We start from the raw sequence: 13,798 nt of genomic DNA on the forward strand, positions 1-13,798 counted from the left end.
CAAACCTTTCATTCCCAAAGTTGTACCTGTTTGCTTAATTATTTAGTCCACTTGGGCGCTTTCATCATGAAGTTGTGTTTTTGGTCTCAATCCTTCACTTATGAATGAATAGGGGACGTGTTTGCATTTGATTGTGCCCCGGATCAGTGGTAGTAGTTTGAGTCATAATTATTTTCTTCTTTATAGTAATTGTAGCAATTTGAAGCATTGTGCCAGAAGTGCTTTCTGTGAATTTACTGACTGAAAAGCAAATGTGATGAAGTAATGAGACTGTCACAATGAAAGCTTGCTAAGTTTTAGAGAAGTTTTTTGGACAACAAAGAAATGTTTCTGGATAAATTTTTCATTACAGTATTTTCCTCTGGGTCATTAGGTCTCGTAGTTTGGAAACTTGTTATTGAAGCTATAAATGCCTTTTCTTTCATTGTAGGTTCCTAGAAAAAGTTCAGTATAACAAATAAGAAATATTCAATTTCCTGGTTGAAAATGCAGAGTGTATATTAAATAACTGTAAAATACTTGAAAGTTGAGCAAGTAAGAAAAGCGTATTAATAGATGAGGGGTTCTGAGGGAGGACTGTTTTTTTGTTTGTTTGTTTGTTTGCTTTTTGGTTTGTTTGTTTCTTGTTGGTATTTTTAAGGAAAACTTGGGTCAAGCTAAAATGCAATGATTTTGCTTCCAGGCTAGAAAAGAAATTTTCAAGATTCATACTCGTGACTGGACCCCTAAGCCACCGGACATGTTGCTTGATGAACTAGCTGAGAAATGCCTTGTTAAGACTGAAACCAAAATGGATTCTTGCTTGTGAGCAAGTTGTAAAGAACCTTAGCTTGTACCAGGCAGTACCCAAGCTCTTGTGCCTTGCTGCACAACTAGTCAACGAGGCAGCTGGCACGCCTTCGTAGCAATCAGAGTTAGATGCTTTCATCTATTTACTCTTTGTTGTCGTTCCTCTTGTTGTCTGAGAACGTTAAATGGTTCTGGGTCATCTTCCTCAAGAGTATAGTTTTTGATGAGGAGTCTGCTTCAGCTGCATAAGCGCAGGATATCAGACAGTGCGCAACATGAAACTTCCCTGCAGAGCGGTAGCACTTTGAATTCCCTGTTAACCTGTTTGGTTTTGGCATTACAAATTGTTTAAATGTTGCATGTTGTAAACCTGGGCCTTGACTGATGTAATGTTTGATTTTTGTTTGTTAGGATACTGTGGTGCAGATATCAAATCTTTATGTACTGAAGCTGCGCTGTGCTCTCTATGTCGATGCTATCCTCAGATTTATGCAAGTAGGGAGAAGTTGCTACTAGACGTTAATTCTATTAAAATAAAAGCAAAGGACTTTTTCATGGCTATGAAGAAGGTTGTTCCGGCATCAAACAGGATCGTGGCTTCACCCGGACAAGCACTATCACCCATTTTCAAGACACTTTTTAAAAGATCAGTAGCGAATATTTTACAAGTTGTGCAGAAGATCTTCCCGCATGCAGAGCTTGCACTAAAGGAGGACCGACAGCAAGGTATAACTACAGCATCCACTTCTTTATAATTCTGCTAAAGCAAAAACTTGTGGTTTGTGCAATCAACTTAAACCTTTCAGACATAATGATGGTAGAATTTTATTATTTGCATGTGCATGTCTTTCTTTTGGGCATGTCTGGAAGATAACGCATAGGTTTTATTCTGGATTCGAAACTGAAATGCCAAATGGAAGCTCTGAATGACTCAATACACAGTAAAGGACGATGCGTTCTCTACTGAAGCATCCTGCTTCTGACGTCAGCTAAGATAATTAGCATTTGTAGAGGTTGACTTGAGGTTTGAAGTATAAGGCACCTATTTTTCTTTAAAAAATCAAAACTCAGATATTTGGAGGGGAAGCATTTCTAGGTCAATGTTTCTAATTCCTTTCTGAAGAATGTCAGGACCAGGATACAAGTATAACTGGTCTAAGCTAAATATTGTTTTAGCTATCATCATTTTTAACCAGTCTCCTAATTTAAATGTTTGTGGATCGTACTATACATGTGCATGTGAGATCAATTAGCATTGATATTTACTAGATGAATGGAATTCTGTGGCCATCACATCCTTAATCCCCGTGCTTTCATTGTGGGAACCTCCTCCAGAAAGAAATGGTCTTGTTTTTTTTTGTTTGTTTGGTTGGTTGTTTTTTTTTTTAGCTATTTAGCAACTGCGGAAATTGTTCGTAATCTCCTTTATTCTAAGGGGGAGAAAAAAATCACCAAGAGTAGCGTACCTTATACGTACACATCAGTGGGACTTAGTACAGCTTTGTAGGGCCTTGTGCCATCTCCTTAGATCTGTGGTGGGATGAACTCTAGGAAATAGCTTTCAGTGTGTGCTCTCAAATGAAGAAAGGGTTTTGGCACTGATTTAGAAGCTGTATTAATGTAAGAGAAAAAGACAAAGGCTATTCAAGAAAGTTAACAAACCTCTTTTGTCTTTCAGACAATTTAAATCCTATTTTACAAGATGATATGTTCGACAGTGATGGCGATGCATCCTTGATTTCTGGAGATGAATTAAAAGATGCAATGCCTGACGGACCAGAGAAAAAACGCCTCTGTTTCAGCAGGTAAAGAAAGATAGATCCCTGTTACGTTTAAATTCTCAGGACTGCTGAGTCTTTGTAAACAGTTCCAGCTGTTAAAAGTGCGAGGGGTGGTAGAAGTAGGGGTAATATCAAGTTTGTGTGTTGAAGGGGTGCTTGGTTTTCACAAGAAGAAAGGGTGAAGGGACTAAAGTTGTAATGAAGTTGCTCTGAATGACCAAACTGAAAAGCCCAGGCTTCTCTTCCTAAGCCAAAGTGATCCGTAGACTACCAGAACACATTGACTTAATCCATGGCATTCTTTGAAAGACTCAAGACCACATACATGTCCTGTCTGTCCTTTTAGCTAAAAATACCCCAACTTTATGGGTTTGTGTTGCCACCTTTTGCCCTTCTGTTTTCCAGGATTCTTAAACCAGTGGTGAATTATGTAGCAGAACGAAAACTGAGAAATGGCTTGTTAAAACACCTTGAGAAAAAAATTGAATGGTGTCTTTATTTGTTAAGCCACCAAGTTGTGTTAATCTTGTGGTATTTTAGTACGGAAGTCATGCAAGCCCACAGTTGGAAAGTTAGATCATGTTGTCACAGCTGGATCGGTTATTTTTCTCAGTTTCTATTGCTGTGCTGTCCAGAAGATTTTCTGTCCTCTAGAGCAAGGCGAATTCTCTAGCATCTTTGATTTAAGCCAGCAAAGGTACAGCCTGATTGTAGTGGGGAAACAAATGCTCCTCACAAATTTATTTCCTAGTAGTAAAGCAAGATTGCAGGGATATTAATTTGCAGTCTTGGTTCAGTAAAGATTAGGAAACACAAGGGAAGAAGATGAAATAATTGGAATGACTGAATAACTTAACTGGAAATCTTACATGTATTTAATGTACCGCTACCATTTGGATTATTTGGGGATGGAAAAGAAAGTCTATAGGAAAATTACTTGGAACATCTGTGTGTGTCTATTCAGCACCTCATTTATAAACTTGTTTTCTTAACTCTTGTTCTAGGAGTGCTTTCTCTGAACCAACATCATGCCGGCCCCGTCTGCTAATAGTAGGAAAAGAAGGGTATGGCCAGGTTTCTTACGTGGCACCCGCGGTGTTGCATGCTTTGGAGAAGTTTCCCGTTCACACCCTGGACCTTTCTGTTCTGCTTACAAACGTTGCACAGCCAGAAGAAATCTGCGGACAGGTACCTTTTTTCTTTTTATTCTCATTGGATTCCCTGACTGTATGTAAAGGATCAATCGAGTTGCAAGTAAGGTGAGCAAAATTCATTGGTAATGGGGGTGGCCTTGTTTTAATGTGCTGGGATGTTTGCTTCTGTCTGAAAATCCCCTTTTCTTTTAGACAGCACCACAAACAATCTGGATGTTGTACATGTCCACATTTTCCATACCCAATTTTACAGTGATGATGTTGCTAGCAGCTCAGGAAGCTGGGCGGTGTTGCTAATAAACATCTCTTTGTGGAAAGAAATGCTGCTCATCTCCCTGGGATCCAGAAAGTAGTTCTCATTGCCTCCTAAGACTGTGTGCTCCCAGTAGATGGCTCTGTATCAGACTGCACATCGGCTACTTTTTGTAGCCTTCTTCTAAATTATATTAGTAAGGCAACCAAGGTTTGGGGCTTCTGTTTATTTTGTTTTCATACGGACATACACAACTTGTGCCATTGCAGTATGTGCAATAAAAGCATTAACATTCACAAAACACTTCATTTGTACGCTGATGTGGTTTTAACTAGAAAAAATAAACAGATCTGGTGTTTTTACTTTTAGGCAGGATATCCATTTTATTGTTTGGCATCACTACCTTAAAATATTTTTACCTTTAGTGGAAACATTTGAGAGCCATACAAGTAAGGACAGACATGTTACACGACTGAATACTGATGTGTCCCATAAGAGGGACATTTCCTTTCTTTGTTATGCGAAGATTGTGGCTGTGGCCATATAGCTACAGTGTCTAGCCACTGCCTGAATATATCCTTCCCATCTTCTGACTAGAGTTCTTCGAATACTGGTAATCTGAAAGGGTGCACAGAGAAATTCCTTATGTGGAAGGATGCTTGCCACTCTGTTCACATAGTTTCATTTCATGGGGCAGTCAGGTGGCTATGTAGCTATGTATTAACAGGTTATTCTACGTGTTTTAGTTTTCTTACCCAAGCTTTCCTTTTCACTAGCTGATCCGAAATGCTCAGAAGACAGCACCAAGCATAATTTATGTCCCAGATATCCATTTATGGGGGGACAACGTTGGACCTGCCTTGAAACTTACTTTTCTAACTCTAACTCTTCCAGCATTTTCGCCAGTTTTGCTGCTTGCTACGTCTGATGTACGTCACTCAGATCTCCCAGAAGAGGTATTTGTCAATACTTTTCTTACTATTTCTTCAGTTTCTTGTAATTTATGAATGCTTTCAGCATCAAAATGCTGTGCTTTCTTAAATGCCTACTGTTATTACTCAGGCACCCTAACAAATCACTTAAAATTTGCTTAGAGAAAAAGAATACTGTGAAAGCATCTGCTTAAGGTTTTTTCTGAGTCAAGCAAGTGACTTTCACCCCCTTCTCACGCATGCAAATAATAAATTAATACAATAATTCCGGTGGCTACAAAGTGGTTCAGTCAAAATTATGCAGTGCTTGAAATGACAAGAGGATGTTTTTACTGAAAAGATTTCTTCTGACAGTCTGCCATTCCATGCTATGTTGGGTAAACTGCTAATAATGCAATTTAGTAGAGAATTGAAACACTTTGATTAAAAAAAAAAAATAAATCAGTTTCTTTCTTCATATAGGCCAAAGCTTTCCAAGCTGGAAAGCTGAGTTCCAATTCCTGCTTAAGTAACTTTGGAATCAAATTCTAGTTGTATTCCTAAATAAACTGTAGTAAAAGTACATGCAGAACTTCATTGACTTCTGAGAGTTTACATTAAGGGAAGGTGCCCAAAACAGGAACACGCTGTTCTCATTCCGATTATTTTGTCTCTGTTACTGGGGGAAGAGAACAGGTCTTACCTAGACGTGTTTATTATCAACTGCTTTGAAAGTGCTTGAGTTCCCACAGAAGTTTTTGTACAGGTTCTAAATTCCTTCTAAAATAAGTAGTGAAATTCCTTACCTACCTTTTAATACTAGAAATGGAAAATGGAGGAAGACATAGAGGTACTAGCTACTTCAGACACCTTTTGGTAGAGAAATAAAAACTCAGCAAAAAGCCCTCACTTGTCTGCTGAAGCCTTTCTCTTCCTTCTATAGCCATAAAGGTTCTAAGTAAAGGATGCAGCAAGGCAAGTAAATAAAAAGGAAGCGATGTTGGATGTGGTGAAAGCCATTACTTTATCAGTGTAGCGTACAATCCCTTCACCAAGATTTAATTCTACAGGTGATTCTTAAAGGTGATATTTGAATTTGTCGTGCCAGCCTGTGAAAATGTAGCCTTTTAAGGCCAGGAAGATAACTTTTTTCAGTTTATGTTCTTCAGGTTATTATTAATTTTAAAAGGTACTCATCTTTTTGGAGTAGAATATGAGTTTTTGTGGCCTTAAATCTGAAATGTCTTTCCTCCTTCTGCTTTAGATCCAAAAATTATTTAATAAGGAATTTGGAGAAGTGTGCAATATTGAGTTGCCTGGTAGGGCAGAGAGAGCAGCTTTTTTTGAGGACCTAATTCTAAATCAAGTGGCTAAGCCTCCTGTAAAGAAAACAGGTGAGGAGGATATAAGAAGTACATCTAAAACTTTCCTATCGAAGTTACTAGCTCTTTGGGATTTGCTTTGGTCATCATTTTCTGTCAGTAATTTGTCATATGCTTATATTTGAGTACTGCAAATTGGCTAATTTTTCCTGATTAATTGAAGTTGATCGGACATTGGAAGTCCTGCTTGTAACACCACCAGCTGAGCCTCAGAAGCCACAAGAGGAAGAAGTATGGATGCTGGAAGAGGAAGAGGAGGATACCTTGCGTGAACTTAGAATTTTTTTGAGGGACGTTACTCACAGACCTGCCACTGACAGATGTTTCAGGGAATTTGCAAAGCCCGTTGACCCACAGAAGGTAAACTAGTGCTGATCTGTGTGTGTCTGTAACTTCTCAGTGTTCGTATTTCTCAGCGTTTTGGGGAAGGTTCAACTTTGTTTTTAGGGCTGCACTATTAGGATTTTGCAAGAAGCAGAGGCAGTGCTTTTACTTCTGCTGACTCTCAGATGTCTCTTACCGGATTATTCACTGAAAGTGACTGGTTTCATTCCAAAAAGCCAGTCCAAATGCCAACACAGTCTGCTCGTGAAAAGGCTTTGATATGTAGGCATGTCACAGCACTGAAAAACACAGAGATCTTTCCTTATAATTACAAACAGTACTTACAGGACTACTTTAATGAAGTCTAAAGCCCTTTATTGGACTGTCAGTTCCTGTAGGAACAGGAATAGGAGCAGCAGTTTGTAAAAATAAGTTTTGAGATCCTGTTCTCTGTTTCATCTGGAACTCCTCAATAGGAATCAACCATAAGTGCAGTGTGTTTTCTTTTTCCTCCAATTGGCTGCTTAGATCCCTTTTTCTCCTTAATTGATTAGATAAGCCTAAACTAGGGGCGTATATTTCAAAGACAGGTGTAACTTGACTATACCTGCGGATCAGCAAAGGCCTCTTCATGTGGGCATCCACTGGCTTTTCTTCCCCTTTTCTCCTAGGTTCTTGAGCTGTGAAAAATCTAGACAGATACGTATGTCCTCATCTGAACTAGTCATTAGGCTCCTCTTATGGTCTGAGGGAAGAAATCAGCACCTCTGGGCCCAGTTATCTCATTCTAAAGTAGATGCCTGCAATAGGTACTTCACAGGTGCAATTCATGCACCTTTTCCTCAATGTCGACAGCAAAAAGAATGTCGGATGGCTTACTCAGCTTTCACTGTTGTGATTTTCTGAAGCAAAGTGAAATGCATCTCCTACCCTCAGTGTTTCTTCTCTACCATGCATGTGCTTCTGACCTCTCTACTTCTTGTTGTCCTCTCCTAGCAGCTCTAATGCCAGTTGAAAGAGCCCTTCCATTTTTGAGAAGCAAACTGGTTAATTTCAGCATCTTCTGATGCATTGCAAATGTTCAGGGTTTTTAGGAAGTCGTTTATTTAAAGTTTTCAGAATAATTTTGTTAGACAGTGTGCAAGGTTAAGAAAACCTCTGAATGCTTGTATTTGATCTGCAGATACCTGACTATGCCACAAGGATTAAAGAGCCGATGGATCTTTCAACAGTTCTGACTCAAATTGACTCGCGCCAGTACCTCACTGCAGGAGACTATCTGAAGGACATCGATCTAATCTGTAACAATGCCTTAGAGTACTACCCAGATCAAAGATCTGCAAGTGAGGATGTGCTTTTTAGCCCTAGTTTAAAAAAGCTGTCAAACGTATAGATGGATAAATGCTGTGTGCCGACAATAGACTTTGGATGGATTCGATGATTTTGGACATCCACAGAGAACATCTCTTACCACATTGTAAATATTTTATCATTTTGCTACTTGGGCATGGAATTGTGATATAAATGTTCCCAAGGAACTAGTGCTTTTGTTTTAATTAACTTCTATGTTGTTATGCTGAAAATATTCACTGAGATAACCTTTCGGAACCAACCTATGAAGAAAGCAATTTTTTTCTGTGATCAAAACAGTTTCATTGGTTGGTAGACAACATTCAGTTAAAGTCTGTAAAATTTCAGATTGTCACAGAGCCTATGTTTTGCAAGACACTGCATATTCAATGGTGAGGAACAAAATGGATACAGAGTTTGGACGACTTTGTGAACAAATTAAAGAATCTCGTGAGAAAAGAGGTACGTGCTTTAACTCTAAGGATTTTAAGACTTGTCTCTGCATTTGTAACTGAAAATGCACAACGAAGATCTTTGGTATCTATTCTTCATTGCAAGGTCGCACCTCTCCAGCATGTGCTCCATGCGACAACTCCAAGTCACCACAGCAGAACCCTGCTACTGAAAACGACAAACCAGATGAAGAGAGTAATGAAAATGAGGAGATGACAGCGGCACCTGTAGATGCCAGTACACCCATTTCTAATGGTAAGTTGCATTTTATTCAGCTGCTCTTGTCATTCATACCTTCTCTGTTCTTGAGGCGCAACAGGTGTCTCTGATGCCTGGCTCTTTATGCCAGAGGTATTTTGTTTTCAAATTTACTTCAAAATGTGAGAGAGAAATCCAGAGGTCATTCATTCAATATAGTTATGAATTAAAGTTCAAAGAAAGTTGGTTTACAATATAAAAAACAAAAACAAAACAAAACAAAACAAAACAAAACAAAAAAACAACTTTGACGGCCCAATTGACATTTAGTCGCCCCTAAATTGCTAATTCTTGAGGTAAAAAATGTTGTGGATGGCAGTTTCTGAATACTTAACTAGTTTTTAATTATGCAAAATGGTATTTTTACCCCCACTCCACCCCTCCCTTCCCCAAATGCTAAAATCTTAGCTACCTCATACTGTGATTTCCAGTTGAAGGAGGGAAGTCTAACTAGCGAGAGTGGGAATTTTGCCATGGACTCCACCCATATTCTTTTGCAATACTATATGAATACTACGAATGTTGGGCAAAACCACAAAGTTTGTTTTTTCACAAAAGGTTTACCGAATCATACGAGGTATAAGTCTTCACGTTTTTTCTCCTTTGAATATTCCCTTAAAATTGTCTCATTAATTAATCTTTTCCAAACACGTATTCAGCTTTTGAAGTCTTCAGCTTGATACCAGACTCGAAGGAGAGCTTATTTCCAGAGGCTTTTATGATGTTTATCTGTATTATTTCATGTAGTAAGACAGTGACTTTATCAAATAACCTCACGTTGTATTAATATTGCCCATCCAAAGTAAGAATCCTCAGCATGTAAAATCCTGAAAGTGACTGTTTAGTGAATGAAATTCCATAGCAGTGTGTGTGGTTTGTTTGCTTGTTTTTAATCTTAATAGCAAACTGACCCCATTAACTTTCAACTCTTTTCTCAGCATATGTAGGCAGTGGTAGCTCAGTTCCTTTGTTTTCCTTGTCAGTCAAGTAAGATGAAGATAATGGATTTTGAAGAAAGAATTCTTTTGGTTATGTTTTGGATTACTTTTTTATGTTGTCTCTTTGTAGGTGCGTCAGAAAGAAAGCACAGAAGGAACAACTGTGCGCATGCTGCAGCAAAGAGAAGAAGGAGTTCTCAATTCGATACAGAGAACAGAGTACCAACAGATGACCAAAACGATAGTGATGAAGAAGAGTTTGTGGACAAACATGTTTCTGGCATATGTCAAGTAAAACTTAACGCTGAAAAGGAAAGTGCTAAGCTTTGTGGATATTCCCCACCAAGATGGGGAACTATAACTAATGAAAATCCAAGTTCAAATGGTAAGGGAGAAGTCCAACAGATCCTTTAGCACCTTATTCTTGCTGAGGAGGATTGCACTATTTATTAGCTTTAGCCTTCAATTTCACTCTATTTTTTCTGTTACAGCTCTCAAAAATCATCACACAGTTTATTCCGTAATGATGTTGCTCCTCTAATTGTGCAAGCCAAGCCCACATGTTTCTGTAGGTGCTGTTTTTTTGATTCTGAAGTCTGTTTTTTTCTAATGGTACCTAACTGAAAGCCAGCAGTCACTGACATTCTTTTAATGTACGAGGTGCTTTCCAATAACGAGCAACTTAGGTGAAAAAGCTGCACTTCAAGATGCGTGGATCCAGAGTAACATGTGGAATAGGAGACTTAAGCCCTAATGTTGTACTCTAAGATGTGTTCCCTAACCTGAATTGGCAACATGACTATTTTTTTCCACTATTAAGCTTTTCATTAGTGCTTTTGGTTTGTTTGTGGGTATTTTTGTTTGCTTTTTTTTGTCTTAGTTTCTAATTTTTATGGAGCAGTGACTTTAGCTGGAAAGAAGGGAGAAGCCAAGTATTTCTCAGTGAAGACGATAACAATTCTGTCTCTGTATTTGTAGAAAGAGACTGTTTGGCAGGTACAGGATACTTCACTGAGACTGTATTCTAGATGAACAGAAAACCTGACTGAAGAAATCTGTGTCCTTACAGATTCCTGGGCATTTCAAGCGGTGACTCCTGAACGTTCTTGGGAAGAAGACCAGCAACAGATAAGTGATGAGAACACTGTACAAGTCCCTACAGAGACAGACTACATAGTTATTGTGGATTGCAATGAGCTCAAAGTATGTCTAATTTCAGCTTTTCTTTTAATGCTCAAATAGGACATATTCCTGCATCATGTAAAATTGCAAATTAAGCCCATTGTTAACCAATGCCAATTAAAACAATTAATTGGAAGGACATATAGATAGTGAAATAATTCAGCCTGTAATGCACTGTGACTGTTTAGTTTCCACACCTCATGTAGATTTCTGTAGGCTACCATTTGCTTCTGGTCATCTGTAGTTTAGGAGACAGATTCTTTGCCTGATTTTTAAGACAAAAGGCCTTGCTGAATTTTAAAATACTACACTGACAACCTGCTAGTACTATTATGGATATCATTTTAATGATTCATAATTCTTATGATGGGTTTGAGGGCTTTTATTTGGGGATTTTTTTTCATGCTTTGATGTATTAAGAACCTGAAAAGGATCTTTATTTCTTGCAGTGATGATTTTAAACCTGAAGTTAGCAGGTTGATGTAAACTAGCTAGCCATGGAGAAGTGACTACTTTTCTGACATTCCTTGAAAGTGCAGTATTAGAATTTCTTATATTGTGTGTGTGTATATATATATATGTATATACATGAGGGAGGCAGAGTTTGCTGATAAGATGATAAGCAGCATTATTTCCAGGGGGCAGTAGTATTTCCATTTGGTATGGCTGCTCCCTAAAGCTACATGCTTGCAGGCTCACACAGGTAATGGACAGCTGTGGCAGTGGAAGAAGGTGCTGCCACTAGCTTGTCACTGTTGCTGTGCCAGACATTATCATCTCTGCATCTTTGGTAATAGAAATGACTGTGTGAGAGAGAGGTGATTGCTACAAGCAGTCGCTTTGCTATTTACCCACCCCTGAATTTAAAGGCAGGATTGAGCAAACTAAACCACCTTTGCTCTGGGCGTTTGAGCAATCTGTTCTGCCAGCAGAGTTGTAGGCATGGCACACGTGGGTAAAGGTAATCACCTAAGGGTGCTTCCTTTTCCAGCTGGCACAGCTGTATCTACAAGATCTGCAGCCTTTTTACAGTACCCCACGCTGCTGCAATGCTTCTCTAATGAAATGCAACAGTGGCTTTGCTGTGGCAGCAGCTGTCCTACAAAGAGGATCGTGTCATTCCCTGCTGCTTTGGGAGCAGTCGACTTGCAATTACAACCATTGATGTGATAGATTGGTTAGTAGTAAAAGATTGTCCGAAATTTCAGCCTTTCCTTTCTCTGAAATATGAAAAATTAACTCATCTTCTCTGCTGAAATCTCATGGGATATTTAATCTGTTCTCTGAAGTGTCACATTTTATTTAATAGCATAAGAAAAAGTAGGCTCTCACTTGTATTGTTACTGTTCAACCTCCGAAAACATATAGAGCGCATTCAAAGGATCTTGTACTATTCTAAAGTTGTAGTTTTGCTCCATTGTTGTCTTCAGAAACTGTTATGCTTTGTCACTGAGATAACGAAGGGATTTGACATTTATCACCTGGAAAAAGTATATGGCGTCATTAATCAGTGTATTTACAACCATAGAGAAGACTACGACAAAACCGATTTGGTGGAGGTAATTTTTGTTTTGAATTCTAGCACTTTCTGTCACTGTTACGCAGTATTTGTGTGTTCTGGGATATCGTGGTTGTTTAGCATTGCTCTTCACTGCTTAGCTGTCTGTGCACAGACAACAACAGTACGACTTCTCCCTTTCAGTCTGGAAGACGTTTATCCATCTTGCAAAACCATTGTTATATTTGGCATAACTGTTGGCAGTTTCTGCAGGAAAAAGCTTGAACTTGAAGACAATGGGTCCACCCACACAGCCCTTTCAAAGCAGTTAACCTTAGTCTGTCAGTAGTTTTCCTTGGGAACCATTTTGGGAGCGGGAGGACTACGAAGGGAAGGTGCTTTTCTAAGTCTTTCACTCGCTCTCTCCCTCTACAGCCAGTCATGCACGCTGATAGCAGTTGTTCCATCCTTGGAGAGAAATTTAAGTATATAACAAGAGTTTGAGACTTCCCTCTAGTCACACTCTAATCTCTTTTTAACTAATGCGCTTGAGCATCTGTAACTAGGGAGATTTCTGCCTGTGCCAGTTTTACACTGAGTCAAATTCTCTGGTCTCTTCCTGTAAAAGATGATTTCGGAGTTGTCCGAACTCCTCAGAAATCTGTGTGAGGCGTCCATGGTCCAAGTCAGGTGTTCCCAGTATACGCTTGGATATTCACTCTTCACGTTGAAGATCCTTGAACCCATTTATCTTAGAGTTGCTTGTGCTTGAGAACAGATAAAATTTGTTGTGCCGATCAGTCTGCCTTGAAAAGAGAGTGCCTCTTTTTTTTAGGCACTGGTCATCTCGATCTCTTCTTCCACATCTGATAAAGAGTTAGAACGGACACTCTGTTCTGCCTGTGAGAGGATTATTTAGATTCAGGGAGGCTGCTCCTGAAAAAAAAAATGAGATCTTTTAGCTCGAGAAGGGATTTATTTATGTTATCTCATGGCCTGTGAACTTTTGTAACTTAACATTTAATTTAAGTGTTAAAAGTTAAGTAGCTTTCTTGGTTATCTATTTCTTCCTTTAGCTTAGGCAAACAAATCTCTCCTATTCAGAGTGCACTGTACAAGTTAGTCAGGAGCGTGCTCTACTGTATGGAGAGAGAGAGAACTTAAGGAGTAATTATTCAAAGTCCAGAAATTAACTTGAACTTGTTGTGGCTTCTCACGAACTGTTTCTTCTTTCTAATTGTTGTGAAACCACTGCTGAGAGAGATCCATATAGTTGATATCCTCCTCTCTATTTTGGATGTATAAGGATGCCTCTGAAGCCAGAAGGGGTAATAGGCCGTTGTGATGGTGGTAGCACACTGTTTGCTAAATATTACTAACCATGTATTACAAATTATTTATTTTTATAGTAATAGAAAGTGTTCTTAAGCTTTCATTTGTGCTTACTGCTATTTTAGTAATAGGTAGTAATGGTAATAGAAGGATGGTTGGACTAGATGATCCTGTGGGTCCTTTCCAACCTTTT

At 38.8% G+C, this 13,798-nt stretch overlaps 1 protein-coding gene across 1 annotated transcript; it reads left to right on the forward strand.

Annotated features, from left to right (window-relative positions):
* Nucleotides 1-1,349: 1,349 nt before the first annotated feature.
* Nucleotides 1,350-13,576, forward strand: LOC137846821 (ATPase family AAA domain-containing protein 2-like). Its single transcript, XM_068664932.1, has 12 exons — nt 1,350-1,515; nt 2,468-2,594; nt 3,575-3,758; nt 4,754-4,933; nt 6,153-6,282; nt 6,434-6,630; nt 7,778-7,937; nt 8,272-8,406; nt 8,503-8,652; nt 9,724-9,978; nt 10,663-10,796; nt 12,206-13,576. The coding sequence occupies exons 1-12, from the start codon at nt 1,350-1,352 to the stop codon at nt 12,620-12,622; spliced, it is 2,235 nt and encodes a 744-aa protein (XP_068521033.1). The 3' UTR covers nt 12,623-13,576.
* Nucleotides 13,577-13,798: the final 222 nt, after the last annotated feature.

This window comes from Anas acuta, chromosome W (assembly GCF_963932015.1).
Source record: "Anas acuta chromosome W, bAnaAcu1.1, whole genome shotgun sequence".
Lineage (NCBI taxonomy): Eukaryota > Metazoa > Chordata > Aves > Anseriformes > Anatidae > Anas > Anas acuta.